Source organism: Pristiophorus japonicus, chromosome 7 (assembly GCF_044704955.1).
Source record: "Pristiophorus japonicus isolate sPriJap1 chromosome 7, sPriJap1.hap1, whole genome shotgun sequence".
NCBI classification, from domain to species: domain Eukaryota; kingdom Metazoa; phylum Chordata; class Chondrichthyes; family Pristiophoridae; genus Pristiophorus; species Pristiophorus japonicus.
The window spans coordinates 245,073,624-245,093,660 of NC_091983.1; the positions used below are offsets into that span (position 1 = coordinate 245,073,624).

At 44.5% G+C, this 20,037-nt stretch overlaps 1 protein-coding gene across 2 annotated transcripts in view; it reads right to left on the reverse strand.

Moving 5' to 3' along the window:
- LOC139267485 (dynein axonemal heavy chain 8-like) overlaps positions 1 to 20,037 on the reverse strand; it is a 2,569,686-nt gene that overhangs the window by 1,037,361 nt on the left and 1,512,288 nt on the right. For both annotated transcript variants that reach the window (XM_070885867.1, XM_070885866.1), the window contains one exon: positions 16,774 to 16,911. In XM_070885867.1, coding sequence (XP_070741968.1) covers positions 16,774 to 16,911 — 138 coding nt within the window. The remainder of the gene's footprint in view (positions 1 to 16,773; positions 16,912 to 20,037) is intronic.

A 20,037-nucleotide genomic window follows, 5' to 3' on the forward strand; every position in this document is an offset into this window, starting at 1 on the left:
TCAGAGAGATTGGAAGTGGGCATGGGTGACCCACAGGGTTCTGTTCTGGGATCATTTCTGTTCACTGTGTACATCAATGATTTGGACATAAGGCTAGAGGGAGTAGTGTTCAAATTTACAGTTATTAAAATAGAAGGTACAGTGAAGAATTCTGAGGATCAGAGGAAATTGCAAAGGGATATTGATAAGGCGGTGGAATGGGCAATAATGTGTTCGATGGAATTCAATGTCAGTAAATGTGAGGTTGAGCCTTCTGTTGCATAGGCCCTAAGATCTAGAACACACAAACATAGGAAATAGAAACATAGAAACATAGAAACATAGAAAATAGGTGCAGGAGTAGGCCATTCGGCCCTTCTAGCCTGCACCGCCATTCAATGAGTTCATGGCTGAACATGCAACTTCAGTACCCCCTTCCTGCTTTCTCGCCATACCCCTTGATCCCCGAGTAGTAAGGACTACATCTAACTCCCTTTTGAATATATTTAGTGAATTGGCCTCAACAACTTTCTGTGGTAGAGAATTCCACAGGTTCACCACTCTCTGGGTGAAGAAGTTTCTCCTCATCTCGGTCCTAAATGGCTTACCCCTTATCCTTAGACTGTGACCCCTGGTTCTGGACTTCCCCAACATTGGGAACATTCTTCCTGCATCTAACCTGTCTAAACCCGTCAGAATTTTAAACGTTTCTATGAGATCCCCTCTCATTCTTCTGAACTCCAGTGAATACAAGCCCAGTTGATCCAATCTTTCTTGATATGTCAGTCCTGCCATCCCGGGAATCAGTCTGGTGAACCTTCGCTGCACTCCCTCAATAGCAAGAATGTCCTTCCTCAAGTTAGGAGACCAAAACTGTACACAATACTCCAGGTGTGGCCTCACCAAGGCCCTGTACTCCTCCCTGCCCCTGTACTCAAATCCCCTCGCTATGAAGGCCAACATGCCATTTGCTTTCTTAACCGCCTGCTGTACCTGCATGCCAACCTTCAATGACTGATGTATCATGACACCCAGGTTTCGTTGCACGTCCCCTTTTCCTAATCTGTCACCATTCAGATAATAGTCTGTCTCTCTGTTTTTACCACCAAAGTGGATAATCTCACATTTATCCACGTTATACTTCATCTGCCATGCATTTGCCCACTCACCTAACCTATCCAAGTCACTCTGCAGCCTCATAGCACCCTCCTCGCAGCTCACACTGCCACCCAACTTAGTGTCATCCGCAAATTTGGAGATACTACATTTAATCCCCTCGTCTAAATCATTAATATACAGTGTAAACAGCTGAAGCCCCAGCACAGAACCTTGCGGTACCCCACTAGTCACTGCCTGCCATTCTGAAAAGTCCCCATTTACTCCTACTCTTTGCTTCCTGTCTGCCAACCAGTTCTCAATCCACGTCAGCACACTATCCCCAATCCCATGTGCTTTAACTTTGCACATTAATCTCTTGTGTGGGACCTGGTCGAAAGCCTTCTGAAAGTCCAAATACATCACATCAACTGGTTCTCCCTTGTCCACTCTACTGGAAACATCCTCAAAAAATTCCAGAAGATTTCTCAAGCATGATTTCCCTTTCACAAATCCATGCTGACTTGGACCTATCATGCCACCTCTTTCCAAATGCGCTGCTATGACATCCTTAATAATTGATTCCATCATTTTACCCACTACCGATGCCAGGTTGACCGGTCTATAATTCCCTGTTTTCTCTCTCCCTCCTTTTTTAAAAAGTGGGGTTACATTGTGTACCCTTCACTTCATAGGAACTGATCCAGAATCTATGGAATGTTGGAAAATGACTGTCAATGCATCCACTATTTCCAAGGCCACCTCCTTAAGTACTCTGGGATGCAGTCTATCAGGCCCTGGGGATTTATCGGCCTTCAATCCCATCAATTTCCCCAACACAATTTCCCGACTAATAAGGATTTCCCTCAGTTCCTCCTTCTTGCTAGACCCTCTGACCCCTTTTATATCCAGAAGGTTGTCTGTGTCCTCCTTAGTGAATACCGAACCAAAGTACTTGTTCAATTGGTCTGCCATTTCTTTGTTCCCCGTTATGACTTACCCTGATTCTGACTGCAGGGGACCTACGTTTGTCTTTACTAACATTTTTCTCTTTACATATCTATAGAAACTTTTGCAATCCATCTTAATATTCCCTGCACGCTTCCTCTCTTACTCTATTTTCCCTGCCCTAATCAAACCCTTTGTCCTCCTCTGCTGAGTTCTAAATTTCTCCCAGTCCCCGGGTTCGCTGCTATTTCTGGCCAATTTGTATGCCACTTCCTTGACTTTAATACTATTTCTGATTTCCCTTGATAGCCACAGTTGAGCCACCTGCCTTTTTTTATTTTTACGCCAGACAGGGATGTACAATTGTTGTAGTTCATCCATGCGGTCTCTAAATGTCTGCCATTGCCCATCCACTGTCAGCCCCTTAAGTATCATTCACCAATCTATCCTAGCCAATTCATGCCTCATACCTTCAAAGTTACCCTTCATTAAATTCTGGACCATGGTCTCTGAATTAACTGCTTCATTCTCCATTCTAATGTAGAATTCCACCATATTATGGTCACTCTTCCCCAAGGGACCTCGCACAATGAGATTGCGAATTATTTCTCTCTCATTACACAACACCCAGTCTAAGATGGCCTCCCCCCTAGTTGGTTCCTCGACATATTGGTCTAGAAAACCATCCCTTATGCACTCCAGGAAATCCTCCTCTACCGTATTGCTTCCAATTTGGTTCGCCCAATCTGTATGCATATTAAAGTCACCCATGATAACTGATGCACCTTTATTGCATGCACCCCCAATTTCCTATTTGATGCCCTCCCCAAATCACTGTTTGGAGGTCTGTACACAACTCCCACTAACGTTTTTTGCCCTTTGGTATTCTGCAGCTCTACCCATATAGATTCCACATCATCCAAGCTAATGTCCTTCCTAACTATTGCATTAATCTCCTCTTTCGGCCCCTCGCGCCTGCTCCAACATTCTGTAAGATCATGGCTGATCTGATCTTGGGCTCAGCTCCACTTCCCTGCCCACTCCCCATAACCCTTCACATCTGTATCTTTCAAAGATTTGTTCATCTCCACCTTAAATATATTGAATGACCTAGACAGCTCCCTTTAGCAGAGAATTATGACCCTCTGGGAGAAGAAATTCCTCCTCATCTCAGTTCTAAATGGGCGACCCCTTATTCTTAAATTATGCCCCCTAGTTCTAGATGCCCCCACAAGTGGAAACATCCTCTCTGCATCAATCGTGTCGAGCCCCCTCAGTATCTGATATGTTTCAATAAGATCCCTTCTCATTCTTCTAAACTCCAGTGAGTATTAGCCCAACTTACTCAACCTTTCTTCATAAGTCAACCCCCTTACATTTACTAACGGATTTGCCATTGTTCTGCCCACCTGACCAGTTCATTGATAACTTCCTGCAGTCGGCAGCTTTCTTCTTCATTATCAGCCACATGGCCAATTTTTTGTATCATCTAGAAACATAGGACATAGAAACATAGAAAATAGGTGCAGGAGTAGGCCATTCAGCCCTTCAAGCCTGCACCACCATTCAATAAGATTATGGCTGATCATTCCCTCAGTACCCTTTTCCCGCTTTCTCTCCATACCCCTTGATCCCTTTAACCGTAAGGGCCATATCTAATTCCCTCTTGAATATATCCAATGAACTGGCATCAACAACTCTCTGCAGTAGGGAATTCCACAGGTTACCAACTCTCTGTGTGAAGAAGTTTCTCCCCATCTCAGTCCTAAATGGCCTACCCCTTATCCTAAGACTGTGTCCCCTGGTTCTGGACTTCCCCAACATCGGAAACATTCTTCCCGCATCTGACTTGTCCAGTCCCGTCAGAATCTTATACATTTCTATGAGATCCCCTCTCATCCTTCTAAACTCCAGTGTATAAAGGCCCAGTTGATCCAGTCTCTCCTCATATGTCAGTCCAGCCATCCCTGGAATCAGTCTGGTGAACCTTCGCTGCATTCCCTCAATAGCAAGAACATCCTTCCTCAGATTAGGAGACCAAAATTGAACACAATATTCCAGGTGAGGTCTCACCAAGGCCCTGAACAACTGCAGTCCTGCAAATTTCTTAATCATACCCCCTGTATTCAAGTCCAAATCATTGATATATACCACAAAAAGCAAGGGGCCTAGTACTGAGCTCTGCAGAACCCAACTGGAAACAGCCTTGCAGTCACAAAAACACTTATCAACCATTTTAAAATTGAGGTTTGGTGAATAGGGTCCATTGTAGATCAGTGAGCATGGGATAGTGGGTGAATGGAACTTGATGTGAGTTGGGATATGGGCAGCAGAGATTTTGATGAGCTTAAGTTTATGGAGGGTAGAATGTGGGAGGCCAGCCAGGAGAGCATTATAATAGTCGACAAAGGCAAAATACTGCGGATACTGGAATTCTGAAATAAAGGCTGGAAATACTTAGCAGGTCAGGCAGCATCCGTGGAGGGAGAAACAGATTTAATGTTTCAGGTCAGTGACCTGTCAGCAACTACAGACAGGGAAAGGTGGGGTGGGGAGGAAAGAACAAAAGGGAAGATCTGTGATAGAGTGGAAGCAGGATAATTTAATGACAAAAGGGATGAGTCTGCAAGGCAAGAGTGGGTGGTAATATGACAAGAAAAGCAGCAAAAGAGGGACTAGAGGAGTTGTAACTGGCAACAGCAGAATACTTACTGACACCTACTGTCCGAAAAATGGAAGCAATATTTGCATTTTGTGAGGCTTTGTAGTTGAATTGATTTTCTTATAATTAATGCAAATCCTTACTTTGAATGCACTATCAATGCTGTATGACAGAAATTTACAGATTTTCTCAGTGCTGAGTGAATACATTGGACGGTACATTTCTGTCATTAGCATATCCATTGAATACACCTGCCTTGTACTTAGTTCACAGAATAATAGAATCATAGAAATTTACGGCATGGAAGCAGGCCATTTCGGCCCATTAATGTCCACGCCGGCTGACCAAGAACTATCCAGCCTAATCCCACTTTCCAGCTCTTGGTCCGAAGTGCTCATCCAAGGATTTTTAAAATGTGGTGAAGGTTTTTGCCTCTACCACCCTTTCAGGCAGTGACTTCCAGCCAGGCAACATTCTTGTAAATCTCGTCTGCATCCTTTCCAGTGCAATTACATCTTTCCTGTAATGTGGTGACCAGAACTGCACATAATAATCCAGCTGCGGCCTAACCAGTGTTTTATACAGTTCAAGCATAACCTCCTTGCTCCTGTATTCCATACCTCGACTACAAAGGGCAAGTATTCCATATGCCCTCTTAACCACTTTATCTACCTGGCCTGCTACCTTAGGGATCTGTGGACCTGCACTCCAAGGTCCCTTTGTTCCTCTACACTTTTCAGTGTCGTACCATTTAATGTGTATTCCCTTGCCTTGTTACATGTTGATGGGATGTATTGTATTGGCGTGAAATTGCATACCGACCCAGTTGGGGGAGGTAACAGATGCAATGCTCGGGGGTAGGTCCAGGGCACTAGCCAACATGGAGAGCTGCATAGAGCTGGTGGGAACACAGACCCTTCCCCTTCCATTAAAGGGGAGGGCCACGCTTCTGACTCTGCAGGATGGAGAAGGGGCCACCGCTAAATCACCAGGGAGCAGGATGCAATAGCAGCAGCCTGGCACAGAAATGGAATGCTGGGCTGCAACATCGCGACACAGACCCCGCGATCTTAAGTTGAGAAGGCCATTTAAACATTTTTCAGTGCCGTACCTCCCTTTATATTTCGCCCCGCGTGCGGCCTAAAATCCGGTTTGTGCCCCACGGCAGCCTCATGGGACACTACTGCATTTTTGCTCTGGGGCGAAAAGGGGTCGCCACACACGGTGATGACATCTACATCATCGATGCAGTGGCCCAGGACATGACTGGAATTTCACAGGAGTTGGTAGTGGCCTGGAAGAAAAGTGGTTTGACCCCCGACGGGAGGCGCAAACGGCTTGAATTTTTTCCCGTATATATCAGTTACTTCTATCAAAGATCCTGGAAGAATCAGGAAAAATCAGAAAGCTGGTGGAGTGGATGCAAAGAAATTCATGCCTGGATCTGCCGGGTTTACACTGAGGAACTGGTGTAACTTCAGTGGAAAGTTCTACCTGCTCAGTTAGGGTTCCCAACCCTCCCACTTTGCTGGGTTAGGTGGTTGGGGGGGGGAGGGGAGTCCAATGGAATGGGGGATTGGTCTCTTGAGGGTGCTGCTGGGACTTGGGAGAACGGGGTGATGTTTGTACATTTCGGCATGCACAGTACCCTGGGTGACATGGCTCATACCAAAATATGTTTTCTGAGCCCTTGCTGGTCTCCCGGCTATTCTGAACATGCCTCTTCATTGCAGTTTGTGAGGATGACAGCAGCAAGGCCAATGAAAATCGTCTGGACATTCCAGGAGTCCTGAAAGAGTAACTGGAGAAGGGAGAAAGAGAGAGAGAGAGAGAGAAACATAAACTGGGGGAGGAAGAGAGAGAGAGAAACACAAACTTCAGGAGGGAGAGAGAAAAACACAAACTGGGGTAGGGAATGAGAAACACAAACTGTGGAGAATGAGAGAGAGAAACACAAACTGTGGAGGATGAAAGAGAGAAACACAAACTGGGGTAGGGAGAGAGAGAAACACAAGCTGGGAAACAGAGAGAAAGATACAAACTTGGAGGAGGGAAAGAGAGAACAACAAACTGAAGGAGGGGGTGAGAAACACAAACTGGGAGAGAGAGAAACAGACTGGGAAAAAGAGCGTGAGAGAAACATAAATTGGAGGGATGGAAATCTAAACACAAACTGGAGGGAGAAAGAGAGAGAAACACAAAGTGGGAAGGGAGACATAGAGGGGGGATTTTTAACCTAAAAAACGGGTGGGATGGGGATGTGGGGGAAGTATCATGACCCCAAGCTGCCTCCAAACCGCCCATTTCTGGGTTTAATTGAACGGGCCAGGAAGCGTGCAGCCAGCGCACTGCCAGGAGGAGAGTTGATACTTTAAATATGATAATCAGGCCAGGAAGCCTGATATGTAGGTTCAACTGTGGATGGCTGGGGTTCCCGAACATCGAGATTACCGGTAGCTGCAGTAGGTGCAATCCTTGTGGGCCGGGAGGAGCAAGAATGCTTCCTCCTGGCCTCCCAAACTCACTCATCATCATCAGAGTCGGGGCTCGGACCCCCTAAGTTTTTATGTTTCTCTTGGGGATCGGAACTCCCCCCCCGGGGTCGGGGATCAGAACCCGCTCCCCCCTTGGGTTCGGGGTTCGCCCCTCTCAATCTCTTCAATCTCCTCCAGCCCCACAAACCCCCCCAAGATGTCTGCGCTTCTCTAATTCTGCCCCCTTGAGCATCCCTGATTATAATCACTCAACCATTGGTGGCCGTGCCTTCTGTTGCCAGGGCTACAAGCTCTGGAGCTCCCTGCCTAGACCTCTCTGCCTCGCTACCCCTCTTTCCTCCTGCGAGACGTTCCTTAAAACCTACATCTTTGACCAAGCTTTTGGTCACCTGCATTAATTTCTACTTATGTGGCTCGGTGTCAAATTTTTTATCTCATAATACCCCCGTGAAGCGCCTTGAGACGTTTCACTACGTTAAAGGCGCTATATAAATACAAGTTGTTGTTATGGTTGCAGCCTCCTATCCAGCGTTCCCAACACAATTGGAAGCCAACCTGTCAATCAGGTGGACTTCCAGGCGGTGATTCTGTCCTGGTTTCCCGCAGTCTACCAGGTCTTCCTGCTCCGGGCGGATCAGAAACTTAGAAAATAGGTGCAGGAGTAGGCCATTCGTCCTTTTGAGTCTGCACCACCATTCAATATGATCATGGCTGATCATGCAACTTCAGTAACCCATTCCTGATTTTTCTCCATACCCCTTGATCCATTTAGCCGTAAATGCCACATCTAACTCCCTTTTGAATATATCTAATGAACTGGCTTCAACAACTTTCTGTGGTAGAGAGTTCCACAGGTTCACAATTCTCACTCACCTCGGCCCTAAATCATTTACCCCTTATCCTTAAAACTGTGACCCCTGGTTCTGGACTTCCCCAACATCAGGAACATTCTTCCTGCATCTAACCTGTCCAATCCCGTCAGAATTTTATATGTTTCTATGAGATCCCCTCTCATTCTTCTAAATTCCAGTAAATATAAGCTTAGTCGATCCAGTCTTTCATCATATGTCAGTCCTGGCATCCCAGGAATCAGTCTGGTGAACCTTCGCTGCACTCCCTCAATAGCAAGAATGTCCTTCCTCAAATTAGGAGACCAAAACTGTACACAATATTCAAGGTGTGGCCTCACCAAGGCCCTGTACAACTGCAGTAAGACCTCCCTACTTCGATACTCAAATCCTCTCGCTATGAAGGCCAACATGCCATTTGCCTTCTTCACCGCCTACTGTACCTGCATGCCAACTTTCAATGACTGATGTACTATGAAACCCAAGTCTCGTTGTACCTCCCCTTTTCCTAATTTGTCACCATTCAGGTAATATTCTGTCTTCCTGTTTTTGCCACCAAAGTGGATAACCTCACATTTATCCATATTATACTGCATCTGCCACACATTTGCCCACTCACCTAACCTGTCCAAGTCACCCTGCAGCCTCTTAGCATCCTCCTCACAGCTCACACCTCCACCCAGCTTCGTGCCATCTGCAAACTTGGAGATATTACACTCAATTCCTTCATCCAAATCATTAATGTATATTGTAAATAACTGGGGTCCCAGCACTGAATCTTGCGGTACCCCACGAGTCACTGCCTGCCATTCTGAAAAGGACCCATTTATTCCTACTCTTTGCTTCCTATCTGCCAACCAGTTTTCTATCCATATCAATACAATACTATAAGCTTTAATTTTGCACATTAATCTCTTGTGTGGGACCTTGTCAAAAGCCTTTTGAAAGTCCAAATACACACATCCACTGGTTCTCCCTTGTCCACTCTACTAGTTACATCCCCAAAAAATTCTAGAAGATGAGTCAAGCATGAGTTGCCTTTCATAAATCCATACTGACTTGGACCGATCCTGTCACAGCTTTAATAATTGATTCCAACATTTTCCCCACTACCGATGTCAGGCTAACTGGTCTATAATTCCCTGTTTTCTCTCTCCCTCCTTTTTTAAAAAGTTGGGTTACATTAGCTACCCTCCAATCTTTAGGAACTGATCCACAGTCTATACAATGTTGGAAAATGATCACCAATGCATCCACTATTTCTAGGGCCACTTCCTTAAGTACTCTGGGATGCAGTCTATCAGGCCTTGGGGATTGATTGGCCTTCAATCCCATCAATTTCCCTAACACAATTTCCGACAATTTCCTTCAGTTCCTCGCTAGACCCTCGGTCCTCTAGTATTTCCAGAAGGTTATTTGTCTCCTCCTTATTGAAGACAGAACCAAAATATTTGTTCAATTGGTCTGCCATTTCTTTTTTCCCCATTATAAATTCACCTGATTCTGACTGCAAGGGACCAGCAAGATAAAGACAAGCTGGGGAGGGAGGGAGAGATAAAGGAATGCAAACTGGAGAGAGGGAGAATTAATGTCAGCCTGTGCATAATGTATTTTATTACAGGAGTCAGGTAGCTTTGGTACTGCTCACTGAGGACTGATCCTCAACTCCCTGAAACTGGGTTTCAGCGGTGGGATGTGGGAGTCACTGAATTGAATTTGGTTAAGTTTTGGTTTTATTTGCTGTTTTTATAACTTGCTGTGTATTGTAAAAAGTCATATAAAATATATGCAAACTTTAAGAATTAGTAATATTTACTTGGTATTTCTCCTTATGGTCGATACTGTAGAAACATCACAAAAGCAGTTTTTATTTAAACATTACTATATTTTTCTATTCTTTTGTGGTCCTTCTTTGGAAAAAAGGGGGAATTTAGAGACAAGGGGGAATGAGTTGCAGTTTTTTGCCCACACTATTTGTAGTGCTTTGTGTTACAGGTAGATATTTAATTTCATTACCCATTATTTAACACAGATCAATTAAGAAGTCAAGAAACTAAACTGTGAACTAAGTTACTTAAATACAAATTTAATTACATTTAATTAAATAAAACAAGGTCATATAGGGATGGCAGTGCAGGAGGTGTGCCTCAACTGCGCCATGTGGGATTTGTGGAGAGTATTGTGATCCTGGACAACCATGTTTGCAGTAAGTGCCTATATCTTGAGGAACTTCAGCTCAGATTTGTTGAGCTGGAGTTTGAGATGCAGACATTGTGGAGCATCAGAGAGGGGGAGAGTTACCTGGACACTTTGATCTAGAAGGCAGTCACACCCCTAGGGTTAGGTAGTGGTACAGGTCTGGTTAGTGGTCAGGGACAGGAGGGTGTGACTGCAACTCAGGCAGGTAAAAGGACCCCAGGAGCCTTTGGCCTTCTCCAACAGGTGTGAGGTTTTTGCTGCCTGTGTGGATGAGGGAAAAGCCTGCAGGATGGATGAGCAGGCTGACCATGGCCACCATGCTGCAGGAGGGCATTTAAGTGCCGGGAGTGAAAGGGAATGTATTGTGGTAGGGGACAGTATAGTCAGATGGATAGATACTGTTCTCTGTCGCTGCGACCTTGAGTTCCGAAAGTTGTGTTGCCTGCCAGGGTAAAAGACATCATCGGCTAGAGAAGAACTTGGCGTAGGAAGGAGAGATCCAATTGTTGTGGTCCTCAAAGGAATGAATGACATCAGTAGAACTAGGCATGAGGTTCCACTGAAAGAGTTTGAGGAGTGGATGTCCAAATTAAAAAGCAGAACCTCAAAGGTAATAATCTCTGGATTGTTACCTGAGTCTGTGCCAATTGGTATCGGGATAAGCAGATTAGAAAGTTAGTTGTGCGGTTCAAAGAGTGGTGTGGGAGGCAAGGGTTTTGCTTCATGGGGCACTGGCACCAGTACTGGGGAAAGAGGGAGCTCTTCCGTTGGGACGGGCTCCACTTGAACTGGGCTGGGACCAATGTCCTGGCAAATTGAATAACTAGGTCAGTAGACACGGCTTTTAATTAATTAAGGGGTATGGGAGGATTTAGGAAAGAGTAAATTTAAAAGCAGCAAGAGAAATGTCAAGGCTCTCGAGCAGAACAGAGTTGTGGGTAAAAATAAGTAGAGTGGGTCAGGAAGGGACAGAGAGTGTAACAAAGGTTATAGGGTATCACTGACTAAAGTTTGAAGGTGACATCAGGGAAAAATACAAAAAAGTCAAAATTAAAGGCACTATATCCGAATGCGCAAAGCATTCGCAACAAAATAGATGAATTAATAGCATAGATAGAAAGTAGTAGGTTTGATCGAATTGTCATTATGGAGAAGTGGTTGCAAAGTGACCAAGGTTAGAAACTAAATATTCCAGGATTCTTAACTTTATGAAGAGATGGACAAAATGGAAAAGGAGGAGGGGTAGCCCTGATAATAAAGGATGGGATAAAGACAGAATAGGGAAAAGATTTTAGCTCGGAAAAACAAGAAATAGAATCATATTTGGGTGGAGCTAAGAAACAGCAAAGGGCACAAAACATTGTTGGGAGTTGTTTTTAGGATCCCAAACAGGAGTGGTAATGTAGGGTACAGTATAAATCAGGAAATTAGAGGTGTATGTAACAAAGGTAATACAATAATCATGGGGGACTTTAATCTACATATAGCCTGGACAAACCAAATTTGCAGTAATAGAGTGGGGGACAAATTCATGTAATGTTTACAAGATGGTTTTCTAGATTCAGGAACCAACTAGTATTGTGCAATGAGACAGGGTTAATTAATAACCTTGCAATAAAGGGTCCTTTCGGGAAGAGTGACCATAATATGATTGAATTTTACATTAAGTTTGAAAGTGATTAGTTAAATCTGAAACTAGGGTCTTAAATCTAAAGAAAGGAAACCACGTAGGTATGAGGGGAGAGTTGGCTAAGGAAGGACTGGGAAACTACATTAAAAGGTATGATGGTAGACAAGCATTTAAAGAATTAATACATAATTTACAACAAACAGACACAACTTTAAGACACAAAAACCCCACAAGAAAAGGCATTCGATAAGGGACCACACAAAAAGGTTACTGCAGAAGATAAAGGTACGTGGAGTCAGAGGAAATGTATTAGCATGGATCGAGAATTGGCTGGCTAACAGAAAGCAGAGAGTCGGGATAAATGGGTCCTTTTTGGGTTGGAAATCGGTGGTTAGTGGTGTGCCACAGGGATCGGTGCTGGGACCAAATCTGTTTACAATATACATAGATGACCTGGAAGAGGGGACAGAGTGTAGTGTAACAAAATTTGCAGATGACACAAAGATTAGTGGGAAAGCAGGTTGTGTAGAGGACACAGAGAGGCTGCAAAGAGAGTTAGATAGGTTAAGCAAATGGACTAAGGTTTGGCAGATGGAATACAATGTCAGAAAGTGTAAGGTAATCCACCTTGGGAAAAAAAACAGTAAAAGGGAATAGTATTTGAATGGGAGAAATTACAACATGCTGCGGTGCAGAGGAGCCTGGGGGTCCTTGTGCATGAATCCCAAAAAATTAGTTTGCAGATGCAGCAGGTAATCAGGAAGGCAAATGGAATGTTGGCCTTCATTGCAAGAGGGATGGAGTACAAAAGCAGGGAGGTCCTGCTGCAACTGTATAGGGTATTGGTGAGGCCGCACCTGGAGTACTGTGTGCAGTTTTGGTCACCTTACTTAAGGAAGGATTTACTAGCTTTGGAGGGGGTACAGAGACGATTCACGAGGCTGATTCCGGAGATGAGGGGGTTACCTTATGAATATGGATTGAGTAGACTGGGTCTTTACTCGTTGGAGTTCAGAAGGATGAGGGGTGATCTTATAGAAACATTTAAAATAATGAAAGGGATAGACAAGATAGAGGCAGAGAGGTTGTTTCCACTGGTCGGGGAGACTAGAACTAGGGGGTACAGCCTCATAAATACGGGGGAGCCAATTTAAAACCGAGTTGAGAAGGAATTTCTTCTCCCAGAGGGTTGTGAATCTGTGGAATTCTCTGCCCAAGGAAGCAGTTGAGGCTAGCTCATTGAATGTATTCAAGTCACAGATAGATAGCTTTTTAACCAATAAGGGAATTAAGGGTTATGGGGAGCGGGCAGGTAAGTGGAGCTGAGTCCATGGCCAGATCAGCCATGATCTTGTTGAATGGCAGAGCAGGCTCGAGGGGCTAGATGGCCTACTCCTGTTCCTAATTCTTATGTTCTTATGTTCTTATGATCCAACCGTGGCTAACAAGGGAAGTTAAAGATAGTAGATCAAAGGAAGAGGCTTATAATGTTGTCTAAAAGAGCAGTGAGCCTGAGGATTGAGAGGATTTTAAAATGAAGCAATGGACATTGATAAAGAAAGGCAAATGGAATATGATTGAAAATGAACGAGAGACAAAAAGAGACTGTAAAAGCTTCTGTAAGTCTGTAAAAAGGGAAAGATTAGCGAAAGTAAATGTGGGTCCCCAACCGGCTGAGACAGGAGAAATTATAATGGGGAATAAGTAAATAGCAGTGAAATTAAACAAATACTTTGTGTCTGTCTTCACGGAAGAAGACTCAAGAAACCGTCCAGAAATAGTGGAGTATCAGGGGTCTAGCGAGAATGAGGAACTGAAAGAAATTAGTTTTAGTAAAAATATAGCACTGGAGAAATTAATGGAACTGAAAGCTGATAAATCCCCTGGACCTAATGACCAACATTCTAGGGTCTTGAAAGAGCTGGCTATAGAGATAGTGGATGCATTGGTTGTCAGCTTCCAAAATTCCATAGATTCTCGAACAGTTCCCACAGATTGGAAGGCAGCTAGCGTAACCCTGCTATTTAAGAAAGGAGGGAGAGAGAAAATAGGGAACTGCAGGCTGGTTAGCCTGACATCAGTAGTCGGGAAAATTCTAGAATCTATTATTAAGGATGTGGTAAGAGGGCAACTATCAGAATAGATAAGGGGGAACCAGTGGGTGTGGCGTATTTGGATTTTCATAAGGCATTCGATAAGGTGCCACACAAGAGGTTATTGAACAAAAATAGGGCTCATGGGATTGGGGGTAATATATGAGCATCGATTGAGGATTGGTTAATGGACAGAAAACAGTGAGTAGGAATAAACGGGTCATTTTCGGGTTGGCAGGCTGTAAATATTGGGGTGCCACAAGGATCGGTGCTTGGGCCCCAGCTATTCACAATCTATATCCATGATTTGGATGAGGGGGCCAAATGTAATATACCCAAGTTTGCTAATGATACAAAGCTAGGTGGGAATGTAAGTTGTGAGAAGATGCAACGAAACTTTAAGAGGATATAGACAGGCTAAGTGAGTGAGCAAGAACATGACAAATGGAATATAATGTGGAGAAATGTGAAGTTATCCACTTTGCTAGGACAAATAGAAACGCAGAGTATTTTTTAAATGGAGAGAGATTGGGAAGTGCAGAGGGGACTTGGGTGTCCTTGTGTACAAATCACTGAAAGAAGATACAGGTACAGGATTAATCAAGGACAGTCAGCATGAATTTGTTCAGCGAAGGTCATGTCTGACTAACTTGATTGAATTTTTCGAGGAGGTAACCAGGAGGGTTGATGAGGGCAATGCGTATAATGTAATGTATATGGACTTTAGCAAAGCATTTGATAAGGTCCCACATGGCAGACTGGTCATGAAAGTAAAAGCCCATGTGATCCAGGGCAAAGTGGCAAGTTGGATCCAAAATTGGCTCAGAGGCAGGAAGCAAAGGGTAATGTTTTTGTGACTGAAAGGCTGTATCCAGTGAGGTTCCGCAGGGCTCAGTGCTGGGTCCCTTGCTTTTTGTGGTACATATCAATGATTTGGACTTGAATGTTGGGGGTATGATTAAGAAGCTTGCAGATGGCACTAAAATCGGCTGTGTGGTTGGTAATGAAGAAGAAAGCTGCGGACTGCAAGAAGATAATAATGTACAGGTCAGGTGGGCAGAACAGTGGCAAATAGAATTCAATCCAGCTAAGTGTGAGGTAATGCATTTGGGGAGATCTAAAGAGTCAAGTGAATACACATTAAATGGTATGACACTGAAAAGTGTGGAGAAACAAAGGGACCTTGGAGTGTAGGTCCACAGATCCTTAAAGGCAGCAGGCCAGGTAGATAAGGTGTTTAAGAAGGCATATGGAATACCTGCCTTTAGTAGTCGAGGCAGGGAATACAAGAGCAAGGAGGTTATGCTTGAACTGTATAAAACACTGGTTAGGCCGCAGCTGGAGTACTGTGTGCTGTTCTGGTCACCACATTACAGGAAAGATGTGATTGCACTGGAGAGGGTGCAGCGGAGATTTACAAGAATGTTGTCAGGAGAGGAGAATTTTGGCTATGAGGAAAGATTGGAGATGCTGGATCTGTTTTCTTTGGAACAGAGGAGGCTGAGGGGAGACCTGATTGAGGTGTATAAAATTATGAGGGGCCTGGGTAGACCTGTTTCCCTTGGCAGAGTGAGCCATAGATTTAAAGTAATTGAGGGGAGGTATAGACGAGATATGAGGAGAGATTGCTTTATCCAGAAGGTGATGGGGGTCTGGAACTCACTGCCTGAAAGGGAGGGAGAGGCAGAAAGCCTCACTACATTTAGAAAATACTTGGATGTGACTTATAGTGCTTTAACCTACAGGATTACGGACCAAGAGCTGGAAAGTGGTATTAGGCTGGATGGCTCTTGGTCGGCCAATGCGGACACGATGGGCCGAAATGGCCTCCTTCCATGCTGTAAATTTCTATGATTCTATGATTCTGCAGCAAACAATTAACAAAGCAATTATATTGGGCCCTGGTGAGACTGCACCTGAAGTATGGTGTACAGTTTTGGTCTCCTTACCTAAGGAAGGATATACTTGCCATTGAGGGAGTGCAACAAAGGTTCACCAGACTGATTCCTGGGATGGGGAGATTATCCTATGAGGAGAGATTGAGTAGACTCGGCCTATATTCTCTAAAGTTTAGAAGAATGAAGGTGATCTCATTGAAACATACAAAATTCTTACAGGGCTTGACAGGGTAGATGCAGGGAGGATGTTTCCTCTGGCTGAGGTGTCTAGAACCAGGGCTCACAGTCTCAGAATAAGGGGTTGGTCATTTAGGATGGAGATGAGGAGAAATTTCTTTACTCAGAGGGTGCTGATTCACTGGCATTCTCTACCTCAGAGGGCTGTGGAGGCTCAGTCTATGAGTATATTCAAGACAGAGATGGATAGATTTTTGGATGTTAAAGGAATCGAGGGATATGGGGATCGTGCAGGAAAGTAGAGTTGAGGTAGAAGATCGGCCATAATCTCATTGAATGGCGGATTGGGCTCGAGGTGCCAAATGGCCTACTTCTTCTAATTCTTATGTTCTTACGCTCTTTGCTTTACAAATTATGTTATTCCTCTCGCTATAAAACAAAAAGTCAAATATTTCATTTGGGGCTTGGTGATACTGAGACACTCAAATAGTGGGCTATTTCACATCATCAAATGTCATGTGATTGCAGTTTCACGTGATCTAATGCCATGTGATCAAATCTCACGTCGTCACATGATCAAAGCTCCAGGAATACATCAAATCAAATTTGGCGAGCCTATGCCAGGTGCTATGGTATGCACTTCACAATGTGTTTAACATACTGAATATTCATGAATTAAAAGTGCGATAAAATATATGTTTTATCCAATAGCTAAGTTAGTTATATATAAACCGGCCTAGTTCAGTTACCTGTTTTGAAATTCCAAGAGCTCAGCGTTAATCTTCTCAATGTCGAGCTCAGTCCACAGCAAGTCATAGTAACCACTAATATTATTCATCACTGCATCATACAGACTGTACAATTTCTGCAGCAGTCCCAGCTCCTTCCTGGAGAGAAAACAACAACATCAGCAGCAATTAATAATAAAGCAACAGGTCAACATTCTACCATTTCCTCAGGTGTTTACATCTATGAATAATTGTGTCATGGAGTCAATCTTGTTCTATAATTCAGTTTGATATTACTTCACTTTTTATTTGTATGCTTTCCAATTTTTCCCTAGTCAAATCCCTTGCACACAACAAGATAACTTACCTACACCAAAAGTACTTCATCTAGGTAAACGATAAAAGTAAACAGCATCTGTGAATGCAGAGAGGGGGTGAAATTGATTATCATCCCGTTTTGGGACAGTAACCGTTGGGAGGCATGAGACTTCACGCCAGGCGCTGAAGTCTCGCCCCTCTCAAAAAATGTTGGTTACCGCCTCCGGCAGGAAGTGGAGCGTTATATCAAATGCTCCATTTCCTCTTGGAATGCAAAAGGGGCAGGCGCCTGAGCAGTGCTGCTCACTGGACCATGCAGCGCTGCCATGTCAGGGAGGCCCTTCCCTCACTTAAAGAGAAGGGCCCATGCTGCATACTCTGCAAATGAAAAATGGACCTACCTGGACCACCATGGAGCAGGGATGCCGCACGATCAGCCCAGCACTCAAGCAGAGACTCAAAATAGTCCTGACTCCACACACTAGGTGGAGGGTCATCAGCGACCCATGGACGCCTCTTTTAGGCATTCACAGCTCTTAAAGAAAGGGGCAATTTCAGCCCCATAATCTTTATTAACTAAATAGTTAAAACAAGGTTATAAAGTTGGTGGCGTGTTGCAACTGCAGCATGTGGGAGTTTGTGGAGTGCATTGCGATCCCGGACGACCACATCTGCAGTAAGTGTCTGCAACTCGACAAACTTCAGTTCAGACTTGTTGAGCTGGAGTCCGAGGTGCAGACATGGTGGGGCATCAGGGAGGGGGAGAGTTACTTGGACACTTTGATCTAGGAGTCTGTCACAACCCTTAGGTGAGATAGTAGTGCAGGTCTGGTTAGACGTCAGGGACAGATGGGTATGATTGCAACTCAGGCAAGTCAGACGACCCCAGGTGCAGTGCCGGAGGAGCCTTGGCCTTTGCCCTATCCAACAGGTATGAGATTCTTGCTGGCTGTGTGAATGAGGGAAAAGTCTGCAGGGTGGATGAGCAAACTGACCACGGCACCATGGTAGAGGAGGCCATTAAAGTGGGGGAAGGAAAAGGAATGTTGTAGTGGTAGGGGACAGTATAGTCAGGGGAATAGATACTGCTCTCTGCAGCTGCAACCAAGAGTACTGAAGGTTGTGTTGCCTGCCAGTGTTGAGGATAACTCCTCACGGCTGGAGAAAAATTTGGAGTGGGAGAGGGATGATCCAGTTGTTGTGGTCCACGTAGGAACCAATGACATAGGTAGAACTAGGAATGAGTTTCTGCTGAGAGAGTTTGAGGAGCTAAGGTCCAACTTAAAAAGCAGAGCCTCAAAGGTAATAATCTCTGGATTGTTTCCAGAGCCATGCACAAGTTGATATAGGCACAAGCAGATCAGAGAGTTAAAAGCAGAGCGGTGTGGGAGGAAGGGGTTTTGATTCATGAGGCACTGGCACCAGTACTGGGGAAAGAGGGAGCTGTTCCATTGGAACGGTTTCCACTTAAATCAGGCTGGGACCGGTGTCCTGGCAAATCGAATAGCTAGGGCTTCAGACAATGCTTTAATCATGAGGGTGGGGGGGAGGGGGGTGTGGGGGGGTGGGGGGTGATCCGGGGGAAGTGATCAAATGAGGGGAAATTGAGAAATCTAAAGAGAAAAGTCAAGGCACTGGAGCAGTGGAACAGATAAGCAGTGCATGACAGGAAGGGATAGAGTGTTGAAAAGTAATCGTGCATCAGTGAATAAGGTGAAAGCATGCAACAATGGTTAAAGGTTAATACTAAAGGCTCTTTACCTGAATGCATGAAGTATTTGTAACAAGATAGATGAATTAGTGGCACAAATAGTGATTAATGGGTATCCTCTAATATCCATTACAGAAATATCGTTGCAAGGTGGCAAAGGTTGGGAACTAAATATTCCAGGGTATTTGATGTATCAAAAAGACAGGCAGACTGCAACAGGAGGAGTGGTAGCCCTGATAATAAAGAATGACATAGAAGAAATAGAAACATAGAAAAATAGGTGCAGGAGTAGGTCATTCGGCCCTTCTAGCCTGCACCGCCATTCAATGAGTTCATGGCTGAACATGAAACTTCAGTACCCCCCTCCTGCTTTCTCGCCATACCCCTTGATCCCCCTAGTAGTACGGACTTCATCTAACTCCCTTTTGAATATATTTAGTGAATTGGCCTCAACAACTTTCTGTGGTAGAGAATTCCACAGGTTCACCACTCTCTAGGTGAAGAAGTTTCTCCTCATCTCGGTCCTAAATGGCTTACCCCTTATCCTTAGACTGTGACCCCTGGTTCTGGACTTCCCAAACATTGGGAACATTCTTCCTGCATCTAACCTGTCTAAACCCGTCAGAATTTTAAACGTTTCTATGAGGTCCCCTCTCATTCTTCTGAACTCCAGTGAATACAAGCGCAGTTGATCCAGTCTTTCTTGTTAGGTCAGTCCCGCCATCCCGGGAATCAGTCTGGTGAACCTTCGCTGCACTCCCTCAAAAGCAAGAATGTCCTTCCTCAAGTTAGGAGACCAAAACTGTACACAATACTCCAGGTGTGGCCTCACCAAGGCCCTGTACAACTGTAGCAACACCTCCCTGCCCCTGTACTCAAATCCCCTCGCTATGAAGGCCAACATGCCATTTGCTTTCTTAACCGCCTGCTGTACCTGCATGCCAACCTTCAATGACTGATGTACCATGACACCCAGGTCTCATTGCACCTCTCCTTTTCCTAATCTGTCACCATTTAGATAATAGTCTGTCTCTCTGTTTTTACCACCAAAGTGGATAACCTCATATTTATCCACATTATACTTCATCTGCCATGCATTTGCCCACTCACCTAACCTATCCAAGTCACTCTGCAGCCTCATAGCATCCTCCTCGCAGCTCACACTGCCACCCAACTTAGTATCATCCGCAAATTTGGAGATACTACATTTAATCCCCTCATCTAAATCATTAATGTACAGTGTAAACAGCTGAGGC